The sequence below is a fragment of the Sorex araneus genome, chromosome 3 (genome assembly GCF_027595985.1).
Source record: "Sorex araneus isolate mSorAra2 chromosome 3, mSorAra2.pri, whole genome shotgun sequence".
NCBI classification, from domain to species: domain Eukaryota; kingdom Metazoa; phylum Chordata; class Mammalia; order Eulipotyphla; family Soricidae; genus Sorex; species Sorex araneus.
In genome coordinates, this window is record NC_073304.1 from 97,432,851 (window position 1) to 97,446,258 (window position 13,408).

At 62.5% G+C, this 13,408-nt stretch overlaps 1 protein-coding gene across 1 annotated transcript in view; it reads left to right on the forward strand.

Annotated features, from left to right (window-relative positions):
• Window positions 1-13,408, forward strand: part of PSTPIP1 (proline-serine-threonine phosphatase interacting protein 1) — a 32,625-nt gene that overhangs the window by 14,959 nt on the left and 4,258 nt on the right. The window contains exons 2-9 of the mRNA XM_055130602.1: window positions 2,520-2,620; window positions 2,722-2,796; window positions 8,914-8,948; window positions 9,137-9,243; window positions 11,381-11,443; window positions 12,017-12,115; window positions 12,359-12,404; window positions 12,954-13,033. Of these exons, the coding sequence (XP_054986577.1) occupies window positions 2,520-2,620; window positions 2,722-2,796; window positions 8,914-8,948; window positions 9,137-9,243; window positions 11,381-11,443; window positions 12,017-12,115; window positions 12,359-12,404; window positions 12,954-13,033 (606 nt within the window). The remainder of the gene's footprint in view (window positions 1-2,519; window positions 2,621-2,721; window positions 2,797-8,913; window positions 8,949-9,136; window positions 9,244-11,380; window positions 11,444-12,016; window positions 12,116-12,358; window positions 12,405-12,953; window positions 13,034-13,408) is intronic.

The following is a 13,408-nucleotide window of genomic DNA, read 5'->3' on the forward strand; positions in this document are numbered from 1 at the left end:
CCCAAGGTGGTGGGGCCCCCGCTCTGAGCCGTGATTCAGAGCCATCCCCTGGAGGAGGAGGGTGGGTGGGTGTGGTGGAAGGAAGGGAGAACACTGGGAGGCTCCAGGCGCAGGCAGGCACTTCCTGGGAAAGTAGAGTCACTTGTGACCATGCCTCACCCGCTGCCGTGGCTCCGAGCAGCCCAAAGCGTTCCTGACTTGGCGAGCTCCAAGCATCCTGCCGCGGGGCGCAGCCGGGCCCACATGGCCAACGTAGGTTTGCTTTCGCTTCTGTCTTCCTCTGGGAGGGCCCCCTGGAAAATAGGGCCTGGGGCAGTGGTGCTGGGGAGAGCAAGGGGGCTTGTCGGGGGGGGAATGGTGGGACAGTTCGCCTGCAGGTCTGGGTAACTGCAAAGTCTCTGCCCAGGACCCCTGTGGCGCTTTCCTGTCTCCAGGCCTCCGTGTCCTGGAGAATGGAGGGAGACCAGCCCAGGAGTCCCCCATAAGAGCACGGGGGTCTGTGGAACTCATGTCTGCATACCGGGGTCCTGCTTAGCGTGAGCCCCTTATAGGCAGAGACAGAAGGGCCGAAAGCTGGGGGCTGCTGGGGGAAGCGATGGGCAGCGAGTGCCTCCACAGACCACAGATGTGAGTTCCCTGCAGGGCAGAACCAGCCTGGACACGGGCCTTTGCCTGTCCCGGACAGGCCACTAGAAGACAGGAGTCGGCGACCACCTGCTGGGGAGGGGCAGCCCTCACTCCGGTCCAGGACCCTCTTGTGGGCAGCAGAGTTTGGGCCTTGGGGATTCTGGGAAAGAGTGGAGCTGGGGGTCCTGAGAGGCTACTGGACACCCTCTCTGCTGCGTGTATGCTGGCCTCGCGGGGTCCCGCTGGGGCCATCTGTGCCCTTGGCCCTGCCACGTGGGACCCCGCCCTGCTGGCTCCAAGCAGACCGAGGACCAGTCCTGCCTTCTCCTGGCCCTGTGGCTGCCTCGTCCACGGGAAGCTCCCTGAACGGCTCTCAGCCCCAGAACCAGCCTCTGGGGAGGCAGGGGTGGGAGGGAAGCTTTTCAGATTTGGGCCCTGAGGTGGGAATGTGGCCTTGGAAATGCCGCCCATGCCCCGAGCTCCGTCAGCGGCTGGAGTCCATCCCAGACACGGGCTCTCGGGGCTCTGGGGACAGACCAGCACATAGAGGGGCCGGAACAATAGCCCACTGGGAAGGGTGTCGGCCTTGCACACAGCCGACCCGGGTTCAATCCTCGGCACCGTATATGGTCCCCAAACACAGAGAGAGGCGTAATCCCCGAGTGAAGAGCCGGGAGTAAACTCTGAGCATACTTATTTGCCCTGAGGAAGCTCCACTGCCCACAAAAGACTCCTTGGGGGGGTGGGTTTGGGAGTGCTGGTGCCCCAGCAGGTGGTCGCTGACTCCCCCCAACCTTTTGGAGTTCAGTCTGGGACAGGCAAGGGCCCATGTCCAGGCTGGATCTTCCTGGGGGGACCCGTGTCCATGGTTTGTGTGGGCACCACTGCCCATCAATCCACCAGCAGACCCCAGGTGTGAACCGTCTATCAGGCATGGCCCCTCTAAAAGGAAAGCACACAGACTAGAGGGGCGCCACAGGGGGCCGAGCTGAAGCCTGGGGGCGGGTCCTAGCCCCCATTCCCACCACCAAGGTCTCCCCTGCTCTAGGGTCCTGCTCCTCTGTCTCCCACAGCTGACCTGTGTCCCAGGACTGTAAAGGGGGCAGCCTAGTCAGGGATCCCTTAGGGGACCCCCATTCTGACACAGTCCTGGGGAACTGCCCCCAACTGTGGGGTGCAAAGGGGGAGGCCGGACACCATCACTGGCTGAGCAAGTGTCTGGTGGGAGAAGCAGCTGGAAAGCTCCCCACAATGGAGACCAACGGGGGATGTGCTGGGCGGTGCGACATGGGTGACAACAGTGTCAGCTATTTGCTTAAGCATGATAGGTGTTTTCACTAGGTGTGGCCGGTGTACACTGTCAGGTGTGCATTGTCAGGCGTGCAGTCTGTCAGGTGTGCACTGTCTCTGTCAGATGTGCACTGTCTGTCAGGTGTGCACTGTCTCTGTCCGGTTGCGTCCGGCTATGCTGTTAATTATATCTAAACGGTGTATTGTTAGACAAGGAATGTGCTAAGCCTGTGCTCGGTGTCAAATGGAAGTTCTAGTCCTGACTGGGGGAAGCACAGCATCACATCAGGAAGCACTGCCTGGTTGGTGGCAGAGGCTGAGTTGGAGGAAATACCTGTCTGGTGGTGGAGGCTGAGGAGTGCAGATGGCTGTCTGGTGGTGGAGGCTGAGGGGTTTAAGAGATGCCTGTCTGATGGCGGAGGCTGAGGGGTGGTGGAGGGGGGACTCCTGGTCTCCAGGCAGTGGTGTCTGGTGCTGGGGTGGGGGCGTGCACCACGGCACTCTTCAGATGGGCCTGCTGGGTCCCTGGGAAGTCAGGTTCTGGGCCCTAGCTGGCCCGGAATAGGGGTGGGAAGAGTCCTCTTACACTCTGGCCCTTGCAGTGCCGGGACTTCACGGTGCACACGGGCTACGAGGTGCTGCTGCAGCGGCTGCACGACGGGAGGAAGATGTGCAAGGACGTGGAGGAGCTGCTGCGGCAGAGGTGAGACGGGGCACTGCGGGCTGGGCGGGAACCCTGTCGGGAGCTGTGGGGTCCGAGGAGTCCTTGCAGCTCGGTGAGAGACAGGCAACTCGTCCTCGCAGGGCCCAGGCCGAGGAGCGTTATGGGAAGGAGCTGGTGCAGATCGCGCGGAAGGCGGGCGGCCACACGGAGATCAAGTAAGCGCGGGGCCCAGTCCCTTCCACCAGTGCTGGGGAGAGTGGGGGGGTGGGGGGGGGTGGCTCCCGAGCGTCGGGACCCCGAGGATCAGCCTCTGTGTGTGGAAAATCTCCCGGCGCCAACATCGTCAGGCACACGGGCTCCCGCTAGCTCCGGGGTCTCCAAGCAAGTCGGGAGGGTCCCGCAGGGCAGGCGTCAGGCTCTGCGGGCACCCCAGCCCAGTGCAGTTTAGCAGCCCGGAGCTTCAAGGAGTGTCAGGGCAGAGCGCCGCTCCTGGGCGGAGCTGCGCGTGCGCCTTGGCGCCTAGTCTGCTGAGCGCCGCTCCTAGGCGGGGTCGCGCGTGCGCCTTGGCGCCTAGTCTGCTGAGTGCAGTTTCTGGGCGGGGCCGCGCGTGCACCTTGCCGCCTAGTCCGCTTAGCGCCGCTTCCAGGGGCTGGGGCTGCGCGTGCGCCTTGGCGCCCATCCCTCTCAATGCCACTCCTGGGCGGGGCTCCACGTGTGCTTTGGCCTCTTCCGTCCCGTTCTTGGAGGAACCGTCTCGGGCGCCCGGGAACCCCTGTGCTGGGCTGGGCCAGCCCAGGCTGCAGGCCAGGGTGACCGGCACTACTGACCGGCACTCGCAAAACTTTCTGTGATGCTTAGGGACTGCCCTGGGAAGTGAGGACTCTCCCTGCTTCCTTGAGACACCCCTCGACTCCCCAACCCCAGCCTTCCTCCTGCTCGGCGGGGAGGGTCTGGACCCCCCCCCCCCGCCCCCTTTCGATTGCCCTGGAAAGTCAGCATGTCATCGCTCTCGGGTTTCTAAGGACTCAAGGGTCCCCGGCTGGGTCCCCTTTCCCACCTGTCGCCTAAGTAAACAAGGGAAGAACTCAGCGACGACGTAGAAGAGGTGCCAGCAGGCAGAGGAACGCTCTGGGCGCTCTGTGCAGCTGTACCGAGTGACTCACCCTCTCTGAGTCTGACCCGCATCGGCCTCCAGGAGGGAAACTTATGTGCAAACAAACAGGAACGGGTTGGGGGGCGCCAAGTTCATGCATGCGGCTAGAGCAGGCTGGGCGGAGGGCGAAGGACTCCGAGCTGTGGGGATCTTTATTGATCCCTTTCCCTGGTTCCCCCATGGGGAGTCCTCTCTTTGGGGTTCGGGGAGCATGACTCCGAATCCCTGCCTAGCCAGAATGGAGAGGGAAAGAAAACTTGTCGGGGAGAGGGAGGTGGTGGTGACAGGAGTGAGAAGTCCGTGGGAAGAAGGCGTGGGGGAGGGGGGTCGTGGGGGCTCAGGAAGTGGGGCGTGGCGTACAGCTGGGGACCTCAAGAAGGGGGATAGACTGCAGGTGGTGGGCGGGGGCGGCGCACCTTCAAGTGTTTTCAGAATGATGAAGTGACCAGGGCTGGGCTCTGAGCTGACGCCCCCCCCCCTGCGCCCCCATAGTCCCTGAGTGTTCCCTCACTTCCTCCCTCTGGGCTCTCTCTGGGTCAGGGCGTGAGAGGGGACGGTCACCTCCAGGAGTTGCTTCGATGATTTTGCAGTGACCAGCAGACCGTGCCAAGTCATGGTTCTCAGTGTCATGGGGTTCCTCTGACCATGGGAACCAAGGCAGTAGCCTTGACCATTTCCTTCAGGCCAAAGCCCTTCCTTGGCCAGCTGAGCTGATGGCTCAGGTCTCCCGGGAGGTCAAGTGATGGGCAAAGATTGTGGGGTACAACTCCCAGCCACTTGGTGGTTACTAAGCCCTGTGGCAGGGGAGTGGAATTCTCCAGGTGTTCCTTGACCTGTGGGTAAAGCAGCCAGCATCTGTCTACAAGTGTGTATGGAGCGCTTCCTGTGTGCTGTTCTAGGCTAAGCCAGAGGAATTGAAAAACTTACAGAGTGTGGCAGGAGCTCTGGCACAGCAGGGCGGGCACTGGCCTTGCATGCAGCCGGCCTGGGTTCCATCCCTGGCATCCCCTCCATACAGCCCTCCAAATCTGCCAGGAGTGATTCCTGAGTGCAGAGCCAGGAGTAAGCCCTGGGTCAGGTGTGACCTAACCCCCAAATCAATAAAGGACTAACAGTAAGGGTCCCTGTCCCCCCGAACCTGGAGTCAAGCACAATGGGGCTGAGCCCGTTCTCCAGCCAGTCCTTCCCTCTATGTCAGGACCTCCCGGCAGAGCTTTGGTTCCTCTAGGAAGCCCTCCGGATATACCAGTCATGCTCAAGCATCAGGATCTTGGTCTACAGAAGCTCCACCCCCGCCCCATCCTTACACCAGCCGGGCGGCCTTTCCCTGGGAACCATGGAGGGTGATTATTATGACAGCCTGGGTAGCCGCATGACTACAGAGACTGGCAGAGATATGAAGGGGGTTGATGTTGGGAGAGTGTGGGGGTGGCCGCTCACCCTCAGCCCCCCTGGCCCCCTTCTGCTGAGGTTCTCATTCTCACCCTCTTGGAGATCAGGGTCCACGGGAAGGACAATAGCCAGGGGGTGAAGTAGCAGCCCAGATACACTTTCAGAAGTAGCCCAGACAGTGCTGAGGGTGCAGCTTACCCGCCCCCACCCTCACCTCCGAGAGTCTGCTTCGCCCCGAGCCTCACCCTGCGTGGAACCCCTCTTGGCCTGGAGGCTCCCATGAGGAGCGTGTGCCCCCTGTTTGGGGGTCTGAGGCTGGTTTGCAGCCGATGGAGGGAGGCAAGTGACTAGCATACCCCACACTGATCACGAGTTTTTTTGTTTTTTTTTTTTGCTTTTTGGGTCACACCCGGCGATGCACAGGGGTTACTCCTGGCTCTGCACTCAGGAATTACCCCTGGGACCATATGGGATGCTGGGATTTGAACCCGGGTCAGCTGCATGCAAGGCAACCGCCCTACCCGCTGTGCTATTGCTCCAGCCCCAACCACCAGTTCTTTCTGTGGGTGTGATTTCCTAATGATGCTCATGGTTCACTCCTGGTTGGCTCCAGAGGACCCTATGGCATGCCGGGAATCGAACCAAGGTCTCGCACCTTAACCCCTATGCTGTCTCTCTGTGCTCCAGACGCCTGCCGACTCTTCACTCCCAAATGTGTGAGAGAAAGGCCGTCAGTCTGGTAGGAGATAAGGTAGACTTTAGGTGCGGGGGTCTGCAGATGGGGGATGGGCACACCTCCCCCTCCCCATGTCTCCATGTGGCCAGCACCCTGGGAGCCCCCTAAAATTCCTTCTTTGCGCCTTTTTTAGGCTTCACCATAGAAGTAAACCAGGCTCCTGGCCACTGAACCTCCACCCCAAAACCCCCTCCCCCCAGGAAGCCAGGCATAGGCCTGCAAGTCCCACCCTTTCTTAATGCTGGTTTCCCTGGTAACCAGGCCCCCCACCCCAGTCACTGGTGGCACCGGTGGAAACGGAGGGGTCCACGGTGAGTGGAACTGGGGCCTCCTCCGTGGTTCCTGAGAGCAGGATCAGGCCGCGGTTTGCCTCCTGGAGCTTCTTTTTTCTCAGTGAACTCTGCTCCCCTGCGTGGAGACAGGACGATGCTGCCGAGGGGGAGGGGAGAGGCAGCAGGCCCGCTGCCACCAGCTAGCTGGGCCGCTGAGGAGCCAGCAGGGAGTGGGGCAGCACCACAGGTCCCAGGGCTGGCACGTGCCTGCAGGGAGGATACAGGAGAGATGCCCGCCCCCCCCCACCCCCATTGGATAGAAACCCGACCAGGCTCAGCTTCCAGGAGCTGAGTCCAAAAGGACAACGGGATGCGTTGCTCGCGGGCACACTGCTGCCTAGTACCAAAGGGCAGAGGGGCAAGGGGGGCGCTGTCCTGTCCATGCCACGTGGTGGACACACAGAGCCCAAAGAGACTTGGAGGACCAGTATTCCTGGGTGGCCGGTGGGACAAGGGAAGCGGAGAAGAATCAGTTGACCTGGGGCGGGGAGAGCCTTCCTGAAAGTGTCCCTGGAGCCTCCGCAAGGCCAGAGCCGATGAACTCTGCTCGCGCTGGCCTGGCCTCTGCCACCCTCATCTGACCTCGTCATCCGACACGGGGTGTCCCCCTGCACTTGAGAGGGGCGGGGTAAGGGCAGACACGGTCGCGCCTGCCGTGTGTGGGAGCAGAAGGGGGCAGCCCTGGGGTCCTGAGCGTGAGGGTTGGGAGGGCCACACTGAGCCCAGAGAGGCCCTGTGAATGGAAGGGGTAGGGGTGTGGGGGGAGGGAGGAGATTGGCGGTGTAAGTGCTGGCAGAGAGGCTGGACACCCCACCCTAGGGTACTCCTGCTGGCCGGGCCCCTGCCCTAACGTCCCCGACTCCCACCCCAAACCACTACCCCTAGCTCCATCCTTCAGCATTGCTGCCTGGGTCAGCTCCTTCGTTGATCTAAGCCTCATCTGGGATGGAAATGGGAATGATCCGGCCCCGTCCCCTGCAGAGTCCTTCCGCAGCGCCTGGGCTCCTCGCTGTGGGGGCCCCTAGGGAGCCGCATTTCTGGACAGCTCCAGGCGCTGTTCCTGCAGCTGGTCCCCGCCAGCTTGGAGAAGCACTAATTCAGGGCACGGGCCAGGCATGGACTCGACCCTTCTCCAGGCTGCCCCTCTGCGGTCTCACTTTCCCTCGCTGTCCAAAGGGGCGGTGAGCAGCGTCGCCCTGCAGAGCCCGCCTGACAGCCACCGCGGGGACACGGGTGAGAAGGCAGGACTCCCGGCGCCGCCTTTGGGCTCCCGGCCGGCGTCAGGCGCCCGTGTGGCCACCAGGGGGCGCGCGCCGCTGCGGCCTCCGTAGCCCCGCGGCCGGCTGGACCAGAGCGGGCCATCGCGGATTCTGCCTCTTTGGTCAAAGAGATGCAAATGCAGAATTTGGCCCCTGAGACTGCAGGGGAGAGCGCTCCCTCGCGCCGGTCCAGTTTCCGTCCCTTCCGCGCGGCGTCCCCTTTACGGCTCAGCCGACAGCACCCATCCTGGGAGGGGGTTGTGGTGTGGGGGGGGTCTCTGATGGTCTCCGCCCTCTGGGTTGTGAGTGGGGGTGCTCCGGGCAGCGCTGCCCCTGAACTACCGGGTTGAATGTCGGTTTCAGATCAATGACTCGCTTTCTAAGAATATTCCAGATAATACAGCAGCTTTACTTAGATTTAAAAAAGTGTCTTTGAGATTCAGAAGTGACTGAGGGTCCTGAGTTTTCATTTGCGCCAACAACCACACCCTCAGGCACCCCCACCCCTGCTCCCCGGGAACAAGGCTGCACATCTTGGCTCCCCTTCTGGTCTCAGCACCCCAAATAAAGGCAGCCAGCCTGCCCACCCTCCCTCCCTCCCTCCCTCCCTCCCTCCCTTCCTTCCTTCCTTCCTTCCTTCCTTCCTTCCTTCCTTCCCTCCCTCCCTCCCTCCCTCCCTCCCTCCCTCCTATCTTCTTTCCTTTCTTCTTCCTTTGTTCACCCGCCAGGGACCAGGCAGGCCGAGGCAGTCATTGTTTCCCCTGGACAATCTGTTCATCCCATACTAGGGCACCCCACTGCCCTGCCCTGCTGGCCCACTCACCCAGCTTCCTCCCGCTTAGGCCACCTGCTAAAGGCTGGTTGAGGCACTTCCCCCCGCCCCCCAGCCTCAGCCAATCCTGGAGACTGTGAGGGAGTCCCCAGGGCCCCCACTCTCTAAGATCCAGCTGCTTTGTGGGCGGAAAAGTGCTCCAGAGGCTGAAGTGCAAACTTTGTGTGTGGGAGACTGGAGTTCCTTCCCTTGCACCACATGGTCCCCCCAACTCCAGCCCTCTCAGAACTGCTGACTCTGCTCCCCAAATAAAAGGTAACAACAACAGGGGCTGGAGCGATAGCACAGCGGGTAGGGTGTTTGGCTTGCACGTGGCCGACCCGGGTTCGATTCCCAGCATTCCATATGGTCCCCTGAGCACCGCCAGAGGTGACTCCTGAGCACAGAGCCAGGAGTGACCCCTGTGCATCGCCGGGTGTGACCCAAAAAGCAAAAAAAAAAAAAAAAAAGGTAACAACAACAAAAGTCTCACAGAGAGAGCTCTGCCTTTTCGCCTGCGTGGCGGTCATGTGTGGCTTGGGTGCGAGGGGAACGAAGGGGCTGTGCACCCACAGAAAGCTGGTGCGCAGCTGACGTTACAGGGCCCCCGCCCTGTGCTCTGTGCTCACCAGGCTCCTCTGTTCTACAGCTCCCTGAGGGCCTCCTTTGACTCCCTGAAGCAGCGTAAGTGCTCCCTGCCCCCCCACCCCCAGGTGGCAGGACCTCCTGGGAAAACTCTTGTCCCCCACAGACCAGGAGATCGGTGGGGGGGGGGTCACTCGGACCATGAGAATGGCGGAGGGCTTGGGGATGGCAGGTATGGCAGGGAGCGTGCGGCGTGGCCCGTCAGCTCTGATATTGGGGTGCCCCAGAGATGGAGAGCGTGGGCAGTTCTCACATCCAGCTGGCGCTAGCCCTGCGCGAGGAGCTGCGGAGCCTGGAGGAGTTCCGGGAGCGGCAGAAGGAGCAGCGGAAGAAGGTGAGGCGCGCAGGGCGGGCCCTGCCGGGGGCTAGCAGCCTGCAGCTTGCCGTGTGGGTGGATTGGGGGACAGGGCATGAACAGAGGCCTGGCCAGGGGGACCAGGGTCCTGAGAGCCCCTCAGGACACTGTCCCTGTTCTGGAATGCCAGGGAACACCCTCCATCACCCCCGTGTGGGCTGTGGGGGCCCCAGCTGAGTTGGGGTGACAGCTGGGGATCCCAGGGGGACTCAGGAAACTGGTCCTGACCCAAGGGCCAGGGCTGGTGGCTGGGGCAAAGGCAGACTCGGGGGAGAGTCACGACAGCTCCGTGCAGGGCAGCCCCAGCTGGGGGACAGTCAGGCTTGGGGAGTGGCGTGAGGACTCCCCAGGAACCACAGATATGTCTCACCCATGTCTCACCCTCAGTGAGGGGGCGCCCCAGGCAGGGCGGGAGCCGGCAGCCCAGGGCAACACTGCTGGCAGGGGAAGGGGGTCACTGAGAGCCGACCAGGGCAGACAAGGCCGGGGCCACACTATGTGTCCACACGGCTGACTGGGAGGCAGAAGGAAGTGCCAGGTCATGGCTGCAGCCAAGCTAGACCTCATGTCCTAGTGAAGTCACTAGCCCTGTGTGCCTCAGTTTACCTCTTGCAGGGTGGGAACCCGATGTCCATCTCCCAGTCTCTGGGGGCCCAGCTCAGAGCAGGTTTGTCAGTCTGAAATCCGGCCAGGCCACACCTTTGTCTCAGGCCCCGGCTGAGGGCTGGACTTTCAGATTCTAAATTTGGGGACACCCCCAAACCGGCCTTAGTGCAGCCCGGCCCTGAGCTGTGGCAGGGGGCCCTGCACCCCAGGTAGGCTATTTTGAGCTCTGTGTGGTCACAGGGGCATCGGGTGAGGTGAGCACAGCGTGTGAGACAGAGCAAAGCTCCTGCAAGCAGAGAGCTGGGTGTGTGCGTGCATATGTGCACTCATGTGTGCATATGTATACACATGTTCATGTGTGTGCTCACATGTGTGCACATGTACACTCACATGTATATTTGCGGCTGTGTGTTTATGTATGCTCCCACTTGTGCATATGTGCCCATGTGTTTGTGTGCACATATGTGTGTATGTATATGTACATGTGTGGGGTATGTGCATGCATGTGTAGTGGGAGGTTGTGTGCATGTGTTTTTCACATATGCACGTGTGTATGCATGTCCACAACGGGCATGCATGTGTGCTTTGTGTACATACATGTGTGTGCATTGTGTGTACCTGTGTACACACGTGTGCCTGTGTATGCAGGAGAGTCTTCTTGCTTGCACTCATGTCCCCAACACCCCAGGGTGCAGCATGAGCTGGTGTTTCATTTCCAGCTCCAGTCTCTGCCCCGCCAAGTCTGCCTTTCTCACACAGGGGAGACAAGGGCAGGGCTGCCCTGTGCCCACCAGGGCAAGTGCTGTGTGTGCTTGTGGGTGGAGTCTGGGGCTCTGCAGATGCCAGAAAATATGGGCAAACCGAAGCCAGGAGGTCATGTCCAGGGGTGTGTGTGTGTCTGTCTGCATGCGTGTGTGTGTATTCCTGTGCACATGCCTGTACATGTGTGTGCATGCCTGAGAGCCTGCATGATGTGTGCTTGCGTGCACATCTGCATGTATGTGCATGCCTTCACACTTGTGTGCATGCGTGCCTGCATAAATGTGTATGCCTGTATGTGTGCCTGCATGTGGGTATGCCTGTGCTGTGTGTGTGCCTGCATGCATGTGAGCATGCATGCCTGAATGTGTGCCTGCGCGTGTATGTGCATGCCCCGCTGTGTGCATGCCTGCACTCACATGTGCAGGCACTCACATGTGCAGGCATGCCGGTGAGTGCCTGCATGCATGTATGCCTGCCTGCCTGTGTGTGCGTGCCTACATGCACATGTGTGTGCCTGCATGCGTGTGTACATGCATATATGGAGGTTGGCTCTCCCACATTGGAGACCATGCCTGGCTGGACTCAGGGGCGGTCAGCAGGACAGGCCCAGGCTCTGGGCTCCTCTTACTCTGGCCGTGGGAGGGGGCGCCTGCTAACTGCCCCTCTCTCCAGACCACACTGCCCTCTTGGCCTGAGGGTGTCCTGGGGCCGCAGCCCCAGCTCAGCACCCCGTGTCCCCCTCCCCCAGTACGAGGCCGTTATGGACCGAGTTCAGAAGAGTAAGCTGTCACTCTATAAGAAGACCATGGAGGTGAGTCGCAGGTTTGCCTCGGGGGTGTGGACTCCCCAGAGCCCTGGGCTGGAGCTGGGCTGGGTCAGCGCAGCCCTCCAGCCCATAGATACCCGAGCCCCAGGGCCGGGCCTGGCAGGAGAGCGCCCCCTGGAGGGGGGCCCCGGTTCAGCCCCAGCATTGTAAAAACAAAGGACGAACCTGTCCAGTTCCAGCCACACCTGGGCCTAGCAGGTGTGGCCGGCCAGGGGCAGGCGGGTGGTCTGAGCTGCAGGGAGGGGTCCCTGAGCTGGGTTCCCACAGCAGCGGTCTTCACCCTCTAGACTGTGGCCTTGCCCGCCCCCAGGTGTAACCAGGCTAAAAACACTGGCTTGGGCGGCCCAGTGAAGAAAAAAGGGGCGTCACGGAGGGCTCAGGGGCCTGCGTGGGGTGGTGTGACCCCGACTCTGCCGGGGCTCCGCGTCTGGGCAGGGCCACCCGGTGCCAGGGGAAGGGGTCTGGTGTCCCCCACAAGTGGGGGGTCCCCCCCCCGGGAGATAGCAGGGAGGGAGGCTCAGGGTGCTGCGCCCCAGGTCACGTGTCTCGGCCCCGCAGTCCAAGAGGACGTACGAGCAGAAGTGCCGCGACGCGGACGACGCCGAGCAGGCCCTGGAGCGCGTGAGCACCAGCGCCCCCCAGAAGCAGCTGGAGAAGGTGCGGCACAGAGAGGAAACTGAGGCCCCGCGCCCGAGGGTGGCGTGGTCAGGGCCGGGGGGGGGGGGCAAGAGCAGGACTGCCCAGGGGCTGTGGGCCCGCACTCCCTCCCCCGTGCACCCCCAGCTCCTCCTTCCTGCACCTGGGATGCTGGGGTGGCTCTAGGGTGCCCCCTGGAGGCCGTGAGGGTGTGTGTGTCAGCGCTGTCCCCCGCGCCCCACCCTCCACACCGTGTCTCCTCAGAGCCAGAACAAAGCCAAGCAGTGCAAGGACGCGGCCACTGAGGCAGGTAGGTGCCCGAGGCTCCTGGTCGCCTCGAGGACGCCCTCCCCGTGCCTGCTGGCAGTGATGGCCATCTAACGTGCAGCTTCCGCTCCTCTCCTCATCCTCTGCCTGGGGCCTTGGCTGGTGCTCAGTACGTGCTCATCGCTGTGCCAGGTGTCACCCCTGGCCTGGAGCACATACGGTCCAGAGAGGTCAAGTCACATGCCCGGGGTCACACAGCCCATTCTTGGGGATGATTGCATTGGAGCCCCAGAGCCTCTCCCCCCCACCGCCCATCCACTGTGGGCTGCCCCCTGACTGTGCAGGACAGCCCGGCCCCTCCCTCCTCTGCTCCGCTCCTGCCCACAGAGCGGCTCCCTTGGCTGGGGGCCAGGTGATCCCCAGCGGTGCGGAGATGCAGGCCAGCCCTCTCGCCGAGCCTCCTCTTCCCCTCTGAGGGCCAAGAAGGGACCTGGTGGACTCTGGCCTCGCGGAGGTCTGGGGTGGGGGGGGACTGCAGGGCGCAGGGGCGGGCCGTGGGCTCCGTGGGTGCAGTGGGGCCCTGTGCTTCCAGAGCGGCTGTACCGACAGAACATCGAGCAGCTGGAGAAGGTGCGGGGCGACTGGGAGCAGGAGCACCGGACCACGTGCGAGGTGAGGCACCCCTGGGCGGCGGTGCTGGGCTCCACTGCCTCCTGGGGCCCCCAGGCGCCCGGCCCCCAGCACAGCCCTCCTCTCCCCCTTTGCTGAAGCCCAGACCCAGGCTGACACGGTGGCCTGGAACCGAGTCTGACAGCTCAGAGATGAGCTGGGGGAGTCTGGGTCCAGCTGAGGGTCAGGCCAGGGGGAGGGGACAGAGGCTTCAGGGCTCGGGGTCCCCTCCCTGCCCCCCACGGGGCTCCGCTCTGTATAGGCCGCGGGACCCTCGCAGGCTTCTCAGTCCCCCTCCCCAAAGTCTCAGGCGCTGACCCCAGAGGCCCAGGGAGGGGACAGCTCAGCAGGAGAGGCTGGCTGCACACAACCTTGGGG